The following is a 13,645-nucleotide window of genomic DNA, read 5'->3' as shown; positions in this document are numbered from 1 at the left end:
CTATCTTTCTCCATAATTAACTTGAAACTAATGGCATTATGATCACTGGACCAAAATATTCCCCTGTCACTTGTCCTGTCTTGTTCCCTAAGAGGAGATCAGATATTGCACTCTCTCTAGTTGGTACCTTGATATATTAATTTCAGAAAACTTTCCTGAACACATTTGAAAAACTCCAAGTCATCCAGCCATTTTACAGCATGTGAGTTGCAGTCAATATGTGGAAAATGAAAATCTCCTATTATCACAGTCTTGTGTTTTCTGCAGCTGTCTGCTATCTCTCTACAGATTTGCTCCTCCAATTCTCATTGACTATTGGGTGGTCTATAATACAACTCCTTGAGTGTGGCCATAACTTTCCCGTTCCTCAGCTGCACCATATAGCCTCAGTAGATGAGCACTCTGGTCTGTCCTGCCTGAGCACAGCTGTGATATTTTTCCCTGATGAGCAATGCCACTCCTCCCCCTTTCATTCCCCCCCCCCCCCCCCGCCATTCTATCGTGTCTAAAGCAATGGAAGTACCGAACAATGAGCTGCCCTCCTGTAATCAAGTTTCACTAATGGCCACAATGTCATAATTCCACGTGCCAATTCACGTTCTAATCTCATCTGCCTTTCCTACAACACTCATATTCAACCTTTTGACTTCTAACAGTGCATGCATTTTTAACTTCATCTTTTCCATCCTCTATCTGCTCTGGCACTCTGGTTCCCCTCCCCCAGCAAATCTAGTTTAAACCCTCCAGAGCAGCACTAGCAAACCTTCCTGCAAGTCCCTTTTCAGTTCAGATGCAAACCAGGTCCTACCTTCCTTGGAACACAGCCCAGTGATCCAGAAACCTGAACCCCTGCCTCCTACACCATGTCTTTAGCCACATGTTAAGCTGCTTTATCTTCCTATTTCTAACCTCACTAGCACCTAGCGCGAGTAGCAATCCTGAAATCACTAACCTGCAGGTCCTGTCTTTCAACCTAGTGCCTAACTCCCTGAGCTCTCCTTACAGGACCTTCTTGCCCTTCCTATATGGACCACGAAATGTGGCTGCTCACCGTCTTGAGAATGCCATGAACCCGATCTGAGATCATTCTGACCCTGGCACCAGGGAAGTGGCATATTATCCAGGATACTCAACCTCTTTCACAGAACCTCTTATCTGCCCCCCTAACTATTGGAATCCCCTATCACTACAGCTTGCTTCTTCTCCTCCCTTCCCTTCTTAGCCACAGGACCAGACTCCATGCCAGAGACCTGATGAACAAAGTATATGATCTTTAAAAAAAAACCTGTCCTTGCTAAATACTTTTTGTTCCTCGAATAGGGTGTCCTTTTCTGAATTCAACTCCAACTATTCTTTACCTCTTACCTGTTCTCTCCGAAGCCTATTGTGCCAAAGACTTAATACTCTGACTCAGCCCACTCCGATGCTGACTGCTCCCCCCTTTGTCTTCAACTGTTGAACTCGATTGCCCAATAAGTAAAATAAATCCTCATTATTCCCATTGGCTCAGTAGTAATATTGTGCAATAACCCAGAAAATGATTGTCAACCATCCAATTTGTAGGACACTCATGTTTTCAAAAAAAGGGGAACTGAACAAAAGTCACTGTCATTTCAGAACTCTGCTATATTAATCTTATATATTTAAGACTTCCAATATATTCAATTTTCCTGCTCGTTCACTTTGCTGAATGGGAGCCAGTTCTTGAAAATCTCTCCTGACTTCATTGGCATAATGAAATACATAATGGGTGTCAATCTGCTCTCATCTGAACTGTGTTACTTTTGAAGAGGTTCTTTTGGATATCACTTTTAAGTCAAGTTAAATGGTAAAAATGTCTCAATCCAAATCACTAATCTATTTCCAGGAGAACAGTTTCAGAGATTTTGGAAGATGAAGGGATTGGGACAACAGGTGGAGTTCTGAATTACAAGCTTGGGCTGCTGAAACAGAGTTCAAGAATGTAATGTTTAAGCCAGCCATTCTCAACAGGGCCTTACAGCCCCACTCCCCCTCCACCCCAGGAATGGGGGTGTTACAACATATTTCAGTAAAAGCCTTGTTTTCTTTTTACCTCATGTAACAAAAATATTTTTTTTATTTTGTCGGTAGGAGAGAAGTACAGAAGAAACCAAAACTTCACTGCTTCACATGGAAGGGGCCCATAAAATTTTGATCAGAGTTCTTGGGGGACCAGAGCTGACAGAAGGTTGAGGATGGCTGATTGAAACAATTAGATCAGTGGTTCTTAACCTTTTTCTTTCCACTCACATACCACTTTAAGTATTCCTTATACCATCGTTGCTTTGTGATTAGTAAGGGATTGCTTAAGGTGTTATGTGGGTGGAAAGAAAAAGTTTGAAAACCACTGTTTTAATCGTACCTAACTGACTCGTTATGTGCATGGTTTCATAACTCCAAAGGAAATGGCCAAAGACTTTTCTCAACCAAAATATTTCAGTAACAATTGGATCTAGAGTGGTGATTCTCAACCATCCGTTCCCACTCACTTACCACCTTAAGCAATCCCTTACTAATTACAGAGCACCAACAAATGGCATAGGGATTACTTAAAGTGGTATGTGAGTGGAAAGATAAAGGTTGAGAACCACTGAATTAGATAATTAAATTGTTTAAACATTGCAGCCACAGCTTATAGTGTTATTTGACCTTTTAATACTGAGTTTTCCATATTTAATACTTTACAACATTCCCAGTTTTGTGATATTAAGCAAAACTTTGCACTGATTTTCGGACTTAACTATTCAATAATAACTAGTAATCTTACATGGTTATTGCCTCTTTTGTACTGCTTATGTTATTCCATTTGGAAAGTTTTATCAAGATTTGATAAATAGAATCAATTCAGAATATTGATCTTATAAAGCCCCACTGATACTTTATATATGTAGTTTGCAAGTGGAACCAAAAATTTTATTTAAGTTTGATTGTTCATGAGCTAAATTGCCCAGAATATAAACAACTTCTGGAGAATAACTACTTTGAAATACCAAACCAAAATTAAAAGAAATTGTCAAACTGGTTGTGTTTCATTGTATCACTGGGATATACAGTGATGTATGTGTTTGGTATGGAATAGGAATTGTTATATTCTTGTCCAGGATTCTCCTGGTGGTAGTTATTAAAAGTAGATATTGAGTTGAGATATAAGACATGGTGCTGGGAAGCCAAGGAAATTGGAGAGTGAAGCATCCCAGTGAATATCTTCATGAGCTTGATCAGATTGTTTTCAAAGAAGCTAAGGAATAGTTGCTCATACAATGAAAATGAAGGCAAGGCATGGACAAAAATAATACTCAAATTTAGTTTTTTTCTGTAAAATTGTTAGCTCTTTTGATCTTCTTCACATAGAAAGTTATGTTGATATACAATCAACTTGTAGTAAATTTGTGAAAGAAAATGTAGCAGAGAAAATTAAAGCATGCCAGGGTTCTGTTTAAGGCATTCTGAGAGTTAACCCTTGTTTATAGGACATTTTTCATTGTATTTCTTTCCACAACACTGATGGACCTCTAGGTTCTCTGCAGAGATATATTTCACTAAAACTCGATCTGTTTTCTCTGATGCTAAATTATTATACTTTTGGCAAATCACTCTTGGTATATAATAAAAATTCGCAAATTTATGCTAAAGGAGCATTTCATGCTTTGCTTCCTGCGGAGGGACATATGAGATAAAAATAATTAATTGAAAATTAAGAAAATCTTTAAAAGTGCATTAAAATGCTTTATATACCTGAAGTCCATAGCTGCATTTTATTTCACTAAAGTAATTTTGGTGATGGGTGTTTGATATTTCACAGAACAACAGAGCCACAAAAAACTTCTTTAAAGAAAGTCCCAACATTAACTGCTCACTATCCTGGCAAGAGTGAGGGCAAAGAACTGAAGGTGCTGGTGCAACCTGAGACACAGCACAGGGCACGGTACTTGACAGAAGGTAGCCGTGGTTCTGTGAAAGATCGGACGCAGCAAGGCTTTCCAACAGTGAAGGTAAGTGTTTTTACTGCTTTTGTTTCAGTTTGTTTAATTGTCACAAAATGTCAAGTAGAGTGAGAGGATTTTTCTGCAAATAAGTAATCTCTAACATTCTTACAGGATGTAAAGAGCAAAATTTATAAAATATAGCACTACAATTGAAAGGAAGTTACGTTAGCACCATGCAAGGACAGCAAAGTAGCATTGTTATGGTTTTCAATCAAGAGTCTGATGACTGTGAGGAAGAAATTGTCTTTAAGCCGATTGGTGTGTGGTTTCATACTCTTAAGCCTTCTCCTTGATGAGAAGAGTGAGAAGGGAGTGTGTCCAGGGTGCGATGAGTGTTTTAGCATGTTTGCTGCCTTACGTAGGTAGCAGGAAATGTAGATGAATACAACACTGACGGTCTTGTATTTAAATGACTGCAGTGTAAGAAATAAGTTAATGGTCTTAGAGCATAGTTGGAATTTGGCAGGTATGACATTGTGGCCATCACTGATTTGTGACTCAACGAAGTTTACAGCTGGGAACAAAATATCCATGGATATTTTGTATTGGAAGGGCAGGAAAGCAGGGAAAGGGGTTGGGGAGGTTCTGCTGGTTAAAAATGGAACTGAATCTTTGGAGAAAGGACACATTGGATCAGAATGGAATCCCTATGAGTAGAATTAAGAAACAGTTAGGGTAAAAAGACCCTGATGGCAGTTGTATACAAGCCTCCAAACAGTAGCTTGGACGTGGCAGGCAAGATGCAGAGGGTGTGTAGCGACTATTTTCTTTTCAGTTGGAGGATATCAGAATATTGTTATTTTCTATGACGTGTTCAAACAAATCTGTACTAAATTTGAGTTGAGTTTTCCAAAGACGACTACATCAGGAGTGCTTCATGCACCCACGTTGAGCTTGTCAACTTCATCCACTTTGTGGCCATCTTCCACCCTGATCTCAAATTCACCTCATCTCAGGAGACAAGCTTTCTACCAAAATATATTAGAAACGCTCAACGCTACCTGGACTACACTTCCTCACACCGTGTCCCCTGCAAGGATTCCGTTCCCTTCTCTCAATTTCTTCCTCTCCACTGCATTTGTTTCCAAGATGAGGTCTTCCAGTGCAGATCTTCTGAAATCTCTGCCTTCTTCCATAAACGTGACATCCCCTCCACCACTATCAACTCAGCCCTCACCCACATCTCCTCCATTTCCCACTCATTTGCCCTGGCCCCCTCTCCCCCCAGATGCAACAAACATAGAATCCCCCGCTCCCCCCAATCCTTACATACCACCCCACCAGCCTCCACATCCAACACATTATCCACCATAATTTCCAACACTTACTGCTGGATCCCACCACCAGGCACATTTTTCCTTCTCCTCCACTCTCGGTTTTCCACAGGGACTGCTCCCTTTGTAATTTCCTCGTGCACTCAACCCTCCCCACTCATCGTACCCCTGGCACCTTCCCCTGTGCCCGCAGGAGATGCAACACGTGCCCACACCTCCTCCCTCACCATGGCCCAGGGTCCCAAACAGGCCTTTCAAATGAAGCAACACTTGTACATACATCCAGAGGACTTATTTACTGCATCAAATTCATCCTTTGTGGCATTCTCTATATTAGAGAGCTGATCGCAGATTAGGAGATCACTTTATTCAGCACCTCCTCTCTGTTCACAACCACGATGACCTTCCAATGGCCAACCATTTCAAATCCGAAGTCACACTCTCCTGCTCACATGTCTGTCTATGGCCTTGTGTACTATCCCACCCAGACTACCTGCAGATTGGAGGAACAACACCTTATTTTCCATCTGGGCACTCTCCAGCCAGATGGCATTAACCTTGACTTCACTGCTTTTCATTAAACTTGCTTGCCTTTTCTTTCCCCTCCCCCTTTCTGTCTTTCCAGTTCTTCCACCCACCCAGCCATCTCTCCTCCCCATCATTGCTCCTGTCCTCTCCATCTGTCATCTGCCCACTCATTTGTTCGGATGCCTGCCAGCATTTTCTCATGCTTTGATGAAGGGCTCAAGCCCAAAATGTCAGTTATGTATCTTTACCTTTACTACATCAAGGATGCTGTTTGACCTGAGCTTCTCTGGCATTTTGTGTTCAACAATGGTAAAAATGTGGTTTTTGTGACAGATTTTTGTGACTTTTTTTTTGTTTGTTTGTTTGTTCTGTCTGCTGTGCTTCAGAAGCCATCTTTTAAATCTGAGCAGTGATTTACTTTTTTTTGCTTGTTTGTTTGTTCTGTCTGCTATGATTCAGAAACCATCTTTTAAATCTGAGCATTCATGCTGTTGCCTTTTTCAAACGATTCCAGGATGAGAAGTAATGGATTAAGTGAGAAGCTGTATCCATTTGTTTAGACAATATCTGAACAGCATTTTCTGTCTTACTCCTGATTTCAGGGTCCTCTGCTAAAATTTATTTTATCAAAATTTTGAGGCCACTTCTTTTGATGCTGTAGAAGAATTCAAGGCCCAGACATCCACATTTCATTATCGGGAAGACAGATCGGCAGGATTGTTATTTCCACTGCCTTGGACATGAGACTTTATCAATTTCAATGATTCTGTTAGCCACGAAAGTTTGAAACTTGTGATTTTATTGTTGATGCATTTGAGCACATCAGTCCAAAATGTGGAGTCTGTTAGTTTAATCTACAGCTCTCTTTTCAACATTGTGTCCATTCAGCTCGCCATGGTATCAGCCGTTAACTCCTTTCGTGGGATGGTAATTGGTTTCAATGGAGCCACTCTAGCCTTTCCCATTGCAAATCCACAATGTACCTGATCTTTGTTATGTAGTAATATTTATCTAACAGTCTGTAACTATCTTCACATGCATCAGCAAACTAATGCAAAGTTGAGATTTTAGTGAAACATCCCAGAAGGTTGCTCCACAATCGAACACTACATGAAGTTTTTTCTTCTGTGGATGCAAAACCCCATGGTCTGGGTAAATACCATTTTTTGCCATCTCTACATTCCAAGATACTATCTGGTACTTTCTCTTCATAACCTTTAAATATCATGTCAGACAAGCATTTGGTGTAGTCGGAATGAAAGAAGGGATCTTTCTTGAATCTTCTCTTTAAATTCAGTGTATGTTCTTTGACAACGCTTTTATTATCAGGCATGAATATTTCCCCTTTCCTTAAAGGTAATCCAATAATCATTAACTAGCTTGGAAGTTTTTTTTGTCACTGATTCCAAGAACTGCTGGTCTTCCTTTGAAGTTTCTTGGTCGTCCCTGAGGCACTCAGGAAAGTCATTCTTGAACTTCTGCTCCCACAACCTATCAAGCTTAGCAATCAATATCTTGTTGACCCTTATAGTCAACTGATTTTGAACCTCTTCTTCCTCCTAATGGTCCATTAATTGTCCAACTAAGCATAGTTTTGACAGCATAATGTCCATCACCTACACTTCTTATCGTATCTAGTGGTGCCAGAGCTTTTGGTACATCTGAACCAAACAGCAACTCAATCTCAGAGTTGATTTCGCGTAAACAAACATTTTTCAAATGTGTCCACGATTCTATGTCATTTTGATGTAGGATGTTTCCTTTCTGCAGAGGCATAGTTTTCTGAGTTTATATGCCTGGGAGTTCACAAAGATCATTACTGTCCAGTCCACCATTCTCTCGGCCCAAAACAACATTGGTTTCAATGTGTTTAACTTGACCTATAGTTTTCAATAGAATTTTTGACCTTCTTTAAGATTATTCATTAGCCCATCTGTGCAAAATGATGCAGTGCTACCTGGGTTAAGAAACGCATAAGTATGCACTATTGCACTTCCTTTCTTGGTCTTGACTTGCACAGGTACTATTAAAAGTTTGCAATTGTTTTCTCCTGCCCCAGTAGGACCATTTGTCAATACCGAGGTGTCTGCACTGTTTTTACCTGCTTCTTTTCTTGTTGTTTTGTTTCTTTTCCTGGAAGATATGTAAGCATTTTGCAAATGGCTTTCTGCAGTTTTTGCTGATATTTACACAGAGGCAAAACTTACTCCATTTTCCTTCGGAAAAGCCATTTTCTCACCATGCATCTTCTTTTCCAATTGTGCACACTTTTCCAAAGCATGCTTATCATTACAGAACAAACATTTCTTCACAGCAGACAAATTTCCTTTTCCTTAATTTCTTTATCCACAAATATACTTAAAAAAAATTTTTGGTTGAGGTAGCATCTTGAAACCTTTTACCTTTGCTCACTTCTGGAGTATCTTTGATATCTTCAAATCCTGGTACAGTTGCAATCTGCACTGCCATTCCAGGAAATCCACAATATCTTCAAAAGTAACATTTTGTTGATATCTTACCTGAAGTTCACAAACCCTTGCTCTGCACAAACCCCTCAGCTGGCAAGGCATCTACTGGCTGATTGTTATCATATTAGAAACATGTTAAGCTCACACATATCTTCCAGGGCATTACAACATCCTCTTAAAAAGAGAGCATATGCTTGTAAAGCCTTTGTGTCATCCGATTTCCATGAAAGTGCATTAACCATGTAGGCGATTGTAATTCTATGCTCGTTACCAAAAAGCTTCTTTAATGAAAAACTTAGCCTTTTCAAGTCCTTTGTTCAGGGCCATATGATGGCAACTCTTTGAAGGTTCTTGTAGCTATTCCTCAGTATACTCTTCCAGATAATAAAGACGATCTCTGGCATTTTTATTCTTGCTTTCAATATTGTGTAAAAACTGATTTAATAAACCCTTTAATACTAAAGTGGGCTTCCACCAAAAATTTGAACCCCTTTCTTGGGCAGGGCATAGAGACCTTGTTGCTGTATTAATAAAGCAATAATTCCATTTTGTTTTCCCTTGATTGACAATATATTGCCCTGTGCATTGTTAATTGGTCCACCCAGATTTCTGTTAACTGATAGTAACAGCATGTATTCTGCTTCATAAGATGGTATTTGGCTTACATTTCTGTTCACTGGGGTCGTTATTAGGTTTTGAGATTTGGCACTACTGTGCGTCAGTCTGGTTTGTTCGGGACCATACACGATTCGTAATCATAATGCTGGCTCTTCTTTGGTATTAAACATTTTATTTTTCTGTTGTCCTTCCTCAGGTGGAAGGCACCCTAGGGTTCTGAAAGAAGTAGCTACAGAGATTATGGAGTTTATTGTCATCTCACTGCAAAAGTACAACCTGATGAAACAGCATTCTCCAGTCCTCGGTGCAAAACATGAAAGCACACAACCAGACGTAACACACATAACAGACAATACACATGCAAGACAAGTATTCATATAAATAAATAAATGTTGTTTCATGAATATGAGAGCCTTAGATGGTCAGTGTGAGCAGTTCCTTTGGTCATTCACTATTCTCCCTGCCTGTGGGAAGAAGCTGTTCCTCAGCCTGGTGGTGCTGACTCTGATCCTCCTATATCACTTCCCCGACAGGAGCTGCTGAAAGATGTTATGTGCAGGGTGGAAGGGGTCCTCAATGATTTTGTGTGCCCTCTTCAGACAACGATCCCGTAGATCACATTGATGCGGGGGAGGGAGACTCCAGTGATCCTCTCTGGCACTCTTATGGTCCTGTGGATTTATCTCCAATCCATTTCTATGCAGCAACCGTACCACATTGTGATGCAGGCAGCTAAGCCGCTCTCGATAGATCTCCTACAAAATGTTGACATAACGGTGGCTGGTAACCTTGCCTGCTTCAGTCTTCTGCAGTCACTGTTGTGCCTTCCTGACAAGTGAGGAGATGCTGTGTGTCCACAATGGGTTACTAGTTAAGTGAACTCCAAGGAACTTTGTGCTCAACACTCTACAGAGTTGTTGATGTGTAGTGGAGGGTGTCTGTGCCTGGTCTTTCTGAAGTCCACAATAATCTCCTTCCATTGATAATAATCTTACAAGATTCAATAGATTCTGGCAGTGTTTCAGAGGAATGGAACATTGCAAAGGTCACTCTGGTATTTAAAATGGGAGGCTGCAGAAAGGAAATTATAGACACGTTAGCCCAACATCAATGATTGGGAAGTTGTTGGAATTGCTTGTCAAGAATGAGCTTATGTAGTACCTGGGGGTAAATAACAAAATAGGTCATCGGTATGGTTTCCTCAAGGGAAAATCGCTTGCCTAGCAAACCTACCCCAGTTTATTTGAGGAAGCCACAAGCAGGCTAAGCAAAGGAGATCCAATGGATATTGTATATTTAGATTTTCAAAAGGCCTTTGGTATTGTGCTGCACATGAGGCTGCTTAATAAACAGAGACCCAATGGAATTGCAGGAAAGATATTAGCATGGGTAGAGCATTGGCTGATCATCAGGACAGAGCGAGGGATTGAAGGGATCCTATTTCTAGTTGGCTACCAGTTACCAGTAGTGTTCTGCAAGGGTTGTTATTGCGATCACTTCTTTTTTACGTTGCGTGTTAATGATTTTGATTGAAGAATAAATGGCTTTGTGGCTAAATTTGCAGATTATACAAAGATAAGTGGAAGGACAAGTAGTGAGGAGGAAATGAGAGGCTGCTGAGAGATTTAGATTAGTCAGAAAATGGGAAAAGAAGTGGCAAATGAAATACAATGTTGGAAAATGTATGGTCATGCACTTTGGTAGAAGGAATAAAATGGTAGAATATTATTTGGATGGAGAGAAAATTCAAAATTCAAAGGTGAAAAGCAACTTGGGAGTCCATGTGCAAGTTACCCCACAGGTGAACCTTTAGGTTGAGTTGGTGGTGAAGAAGGCAAATGCAATGTTGGCATTCAAATCTGGAAGAAATATGATATCAGAGCAGAGGTGTGATGTTGAGGCTTTATAAAGCACTGGTGAGGCCTCATCCTGAGTACAGGATACAGTTTTGGGCTCCATATTTAAGAGGGATATGATAGCATTGGAGAGGGTTCAAAGAAGATTCACAAGAATAATTCCTGGAATGGAGGGATAAGCTTTTGAGAAATGATTAATGCCTCTTAGACTATACACCTTGGCATTCAGAAGGCTGGGGGGTGGGGGGGGTGGGGGGGCTCATTTTGAATGTTGAAAAGCCTGGACCAAATAGTTGTGGCAAAGTTGTTTCCCATGGTAGGGGAGTCTAGGACAAGAGGGCACAACCTCTGGATTGAAATGCGCTCATTTAAAACAGAGGCAAAGGAATTTTTTTTGCCAGAGAATGGTGAACCTCTGGAATTTTCTACCACAGGGGGCTGTGGAGGCCAGGTTGTAAGGTGTATTTAAGCCAGATATAGATGGGTTTCTTAATAGGGTATAAAAGGTTATGGGGAGAAGTCAGGGGAGTGGGGTTGAGTGGGAGAATGGATCAGCTCATGATGGAATGGCAGAGTGGACTTGATGGGCCGCATGTCATATTTCTACTCCTATATCTTATGGTCTTATGAAGTCCCTGGAGGGGAGGCAAGTTAACATTACGTTCTGAGCTGAATTCACTACCTTGTGTAGATTCTTCTGATCATGAGCAGAGCAACTTCCATACCATCCTATGATGCATCCAGCACTTATGCTCTCAACAGTGCACTTGTTTGTGTTGAGTGATGAGGAGGACATGCTGAACTTCCTCAGTCTTCTCGAAAATTTGTAGTGTTGGTGCACTTACGCCAACCTCCTTGTCCCAGGTCAGATAATTGGGGATATTTATTGTGAAGAGCTTGAAGCTATAGTCTCTGTTGACCAGCATCATCAATGTGGATGTGAACTCTATCCCATCTCCTGAAATCAGTGATCAGCATCATCTTACTGACATTGAAAGAGGTTGTTATCTTGGTACCATGCAACTAGACTTGCAATCGCTTTCCTGTATCTCTCATCATTAATTGATACCTTGCTCACTATTGTGGTGTTGTCAGGAAATTTGAAGATGCAGTTGGAATGGTATTTTGCTGTACAGTCATGTGTGTAGAGGGAGTATATACGGGACCAAGTATACATCCTTGAAAAGCAGAGATGTTGAGATAATGTAACCCATCTTCACCGATTACAGTCAGTCAGATAGAATCAATTGCAGGGGTGGGGGGGGGGGTCACTTGAAAGCTAGATTCCAAGGTTTAGCTATGAGTTTACTAGGCACTATGGTATCGAAGGCAGAGTTGCAGTCTATGAACTGTGGACTAGTGTGTATCTTTGGAGTCCAGGTATTCTAAGGCTGAGTGGAGAGATAGAGAGGTGATGTCTGCTGTGGATCTGGTTGACAAGTCAGCAAATTAGTGGATAAAGTCTGGCTGAGTTGATGTGAGCCATGACCATTGTCAAACTACTTCATGATGGTGGATGTCAAAAAGCCATTAATCTGTAATCATGTAGGCCTGTTTTTATGATTTTCTTCAGTACTGGTATGATGGTTGTCCTCTTGAAGGAACTGGGGACTTTAACTTGTTGAAGGGAAAAATAAAAGGTGCTTTCAAATACATTTGTCAGTTGATCTGCGTGTGCTAGCAGGACAAATCCCAGGACTCCATCTGTATCAGTTGCTTTCCATGGGTTTACCCACTGGAAGGCCACCTTGACTTCAGCAAGAGTGGTCATGGAAGTGACATTGCTTAATAAGACCATAAGAGAGAATCAGGCCATTCGGCTAATCAAGTCTGCTTGCTTTTCGAATCATGGCTAATCTTCCTTTCAACTCCATTTTCTAGCCTTCTCCACATAACCTTTGACATGAACTTATTAACCTCTGCTTTAAATTTAGCCAATGACTTGGCCTCCACAGTCATCTATGGCAACGGATTCCACAGATTCACCATCCTCTGACTGAAGAAAATTCTCCTCATCTCTGTTCCTAAGGGACACCTTTTTACTCTGCTGCTCCCTCTGGTCCGAGACTTTCCCTCGACTGGAAAAATCTTATCCATATCCACTATATCCAGCCCTTTAATTATTTGGTATTTCTCAATGAGATTCCCCCCTCTCCTCATCATTCTGAACTCCACCAAGTACAGGCCCAGAGATATCAAACGCTCCTCATATGTGAACCCTCTTATCTCCAGGATAATTCTCACAAATCTCCTCTGTACAATGCCAGCACATCCTTAGATATGGGGCACATAGCTGCTCTCAATACTCCAAAAGTGATCTGGCCAATGCTGTACAAGGCCTCAACTTTACATCTTTGCTTGTATATTCTAGTCCCCTTGAATGTTCACAATGCATTTGCCTCCTTTCTTACCAACTGAACCTAAGTTAACCTTTAGGGAATCCTGCACTACAACTCCTTAGTCCCTTTTAATTTCTGCTTTCTGAATTTTCTCCCCATTTAAAAAGCAGTCTATGGTTTTATTTCCTTCTGTCAAAGTGCTATGACCTTTTATGTGGTATCAGAACTTTATTGTTTGTAAGTCTGAATTCAGCATCTTTATTTTTTCCTTCTCGATTACTATCATTTCCATATTGCATATCATCCTAATTTAAACCTGAAGCACCATCCCTTCATTATTGCTGAATTATAATCAGAAACTTGCTGTTTAAGTCCAGATCACATCATTATAAATTTTTCTTACTTCACTGTACCTGAGATTCTTCAGCATATTTATCTTTTAATATGTCTCACTTTCTCCATTAACATTCATTGATAGTTTGAATATCACTAATAAACCCTTAACCATCTCCATTGTAAAGGGAAGAGGCCCCACTTTTCAAGTGTCCCCACAAA

General features: G+C 40.6%; 1 protein-coding gene across 6 annotated transcripts in view; it reads left to right on the top strand.

The window, feature by feature from the left end:
- Positions 1-13,645, top strand: part of nfat5b (nuclear factor of activated T cells 5b) — a 197,458-nt gene that overhangs the window by 116,754 nt on the left and 67,059 nt on the right. For all 6 annotated transcript variants that reach the window (XR_011345714.1, XM_069901284.1, XM_069901287.1 and 3 more), the window contains exon 4: positions 3,824-4,013. Coding sequence is in view for 5 of the 6 variants with exons in the window: in XM_069901284.1 (XP_069757385.1) it covers positions 3,824-4,013 (190 nt within the window). In the remaining variant the exon portion in view is untranslated. The remainder of the gene's footprint in view (positions 1-3,823; positions 4,014-13,645) is intronic.

This window comes from Narcine bancroftii, chromosome 10 (assembly GCF_036971445.1).
Source record: "Narcine bancroftii isolate sNarBan1 chromosome 10, sNarBan1.hap1, whole genome shotgun sequence".
Classification (NCBI taxonomy): Eukaryota; Metazoa; Chordata; class Chondrichthyes; order Torpediniformes; family Narcinidae; genus Narcine; species Narcine bancroftii.
Note: the sequence above shows the minus strand (reverse complement) of the source record. Positions and strands in the feature narration are given on the sequence as shown.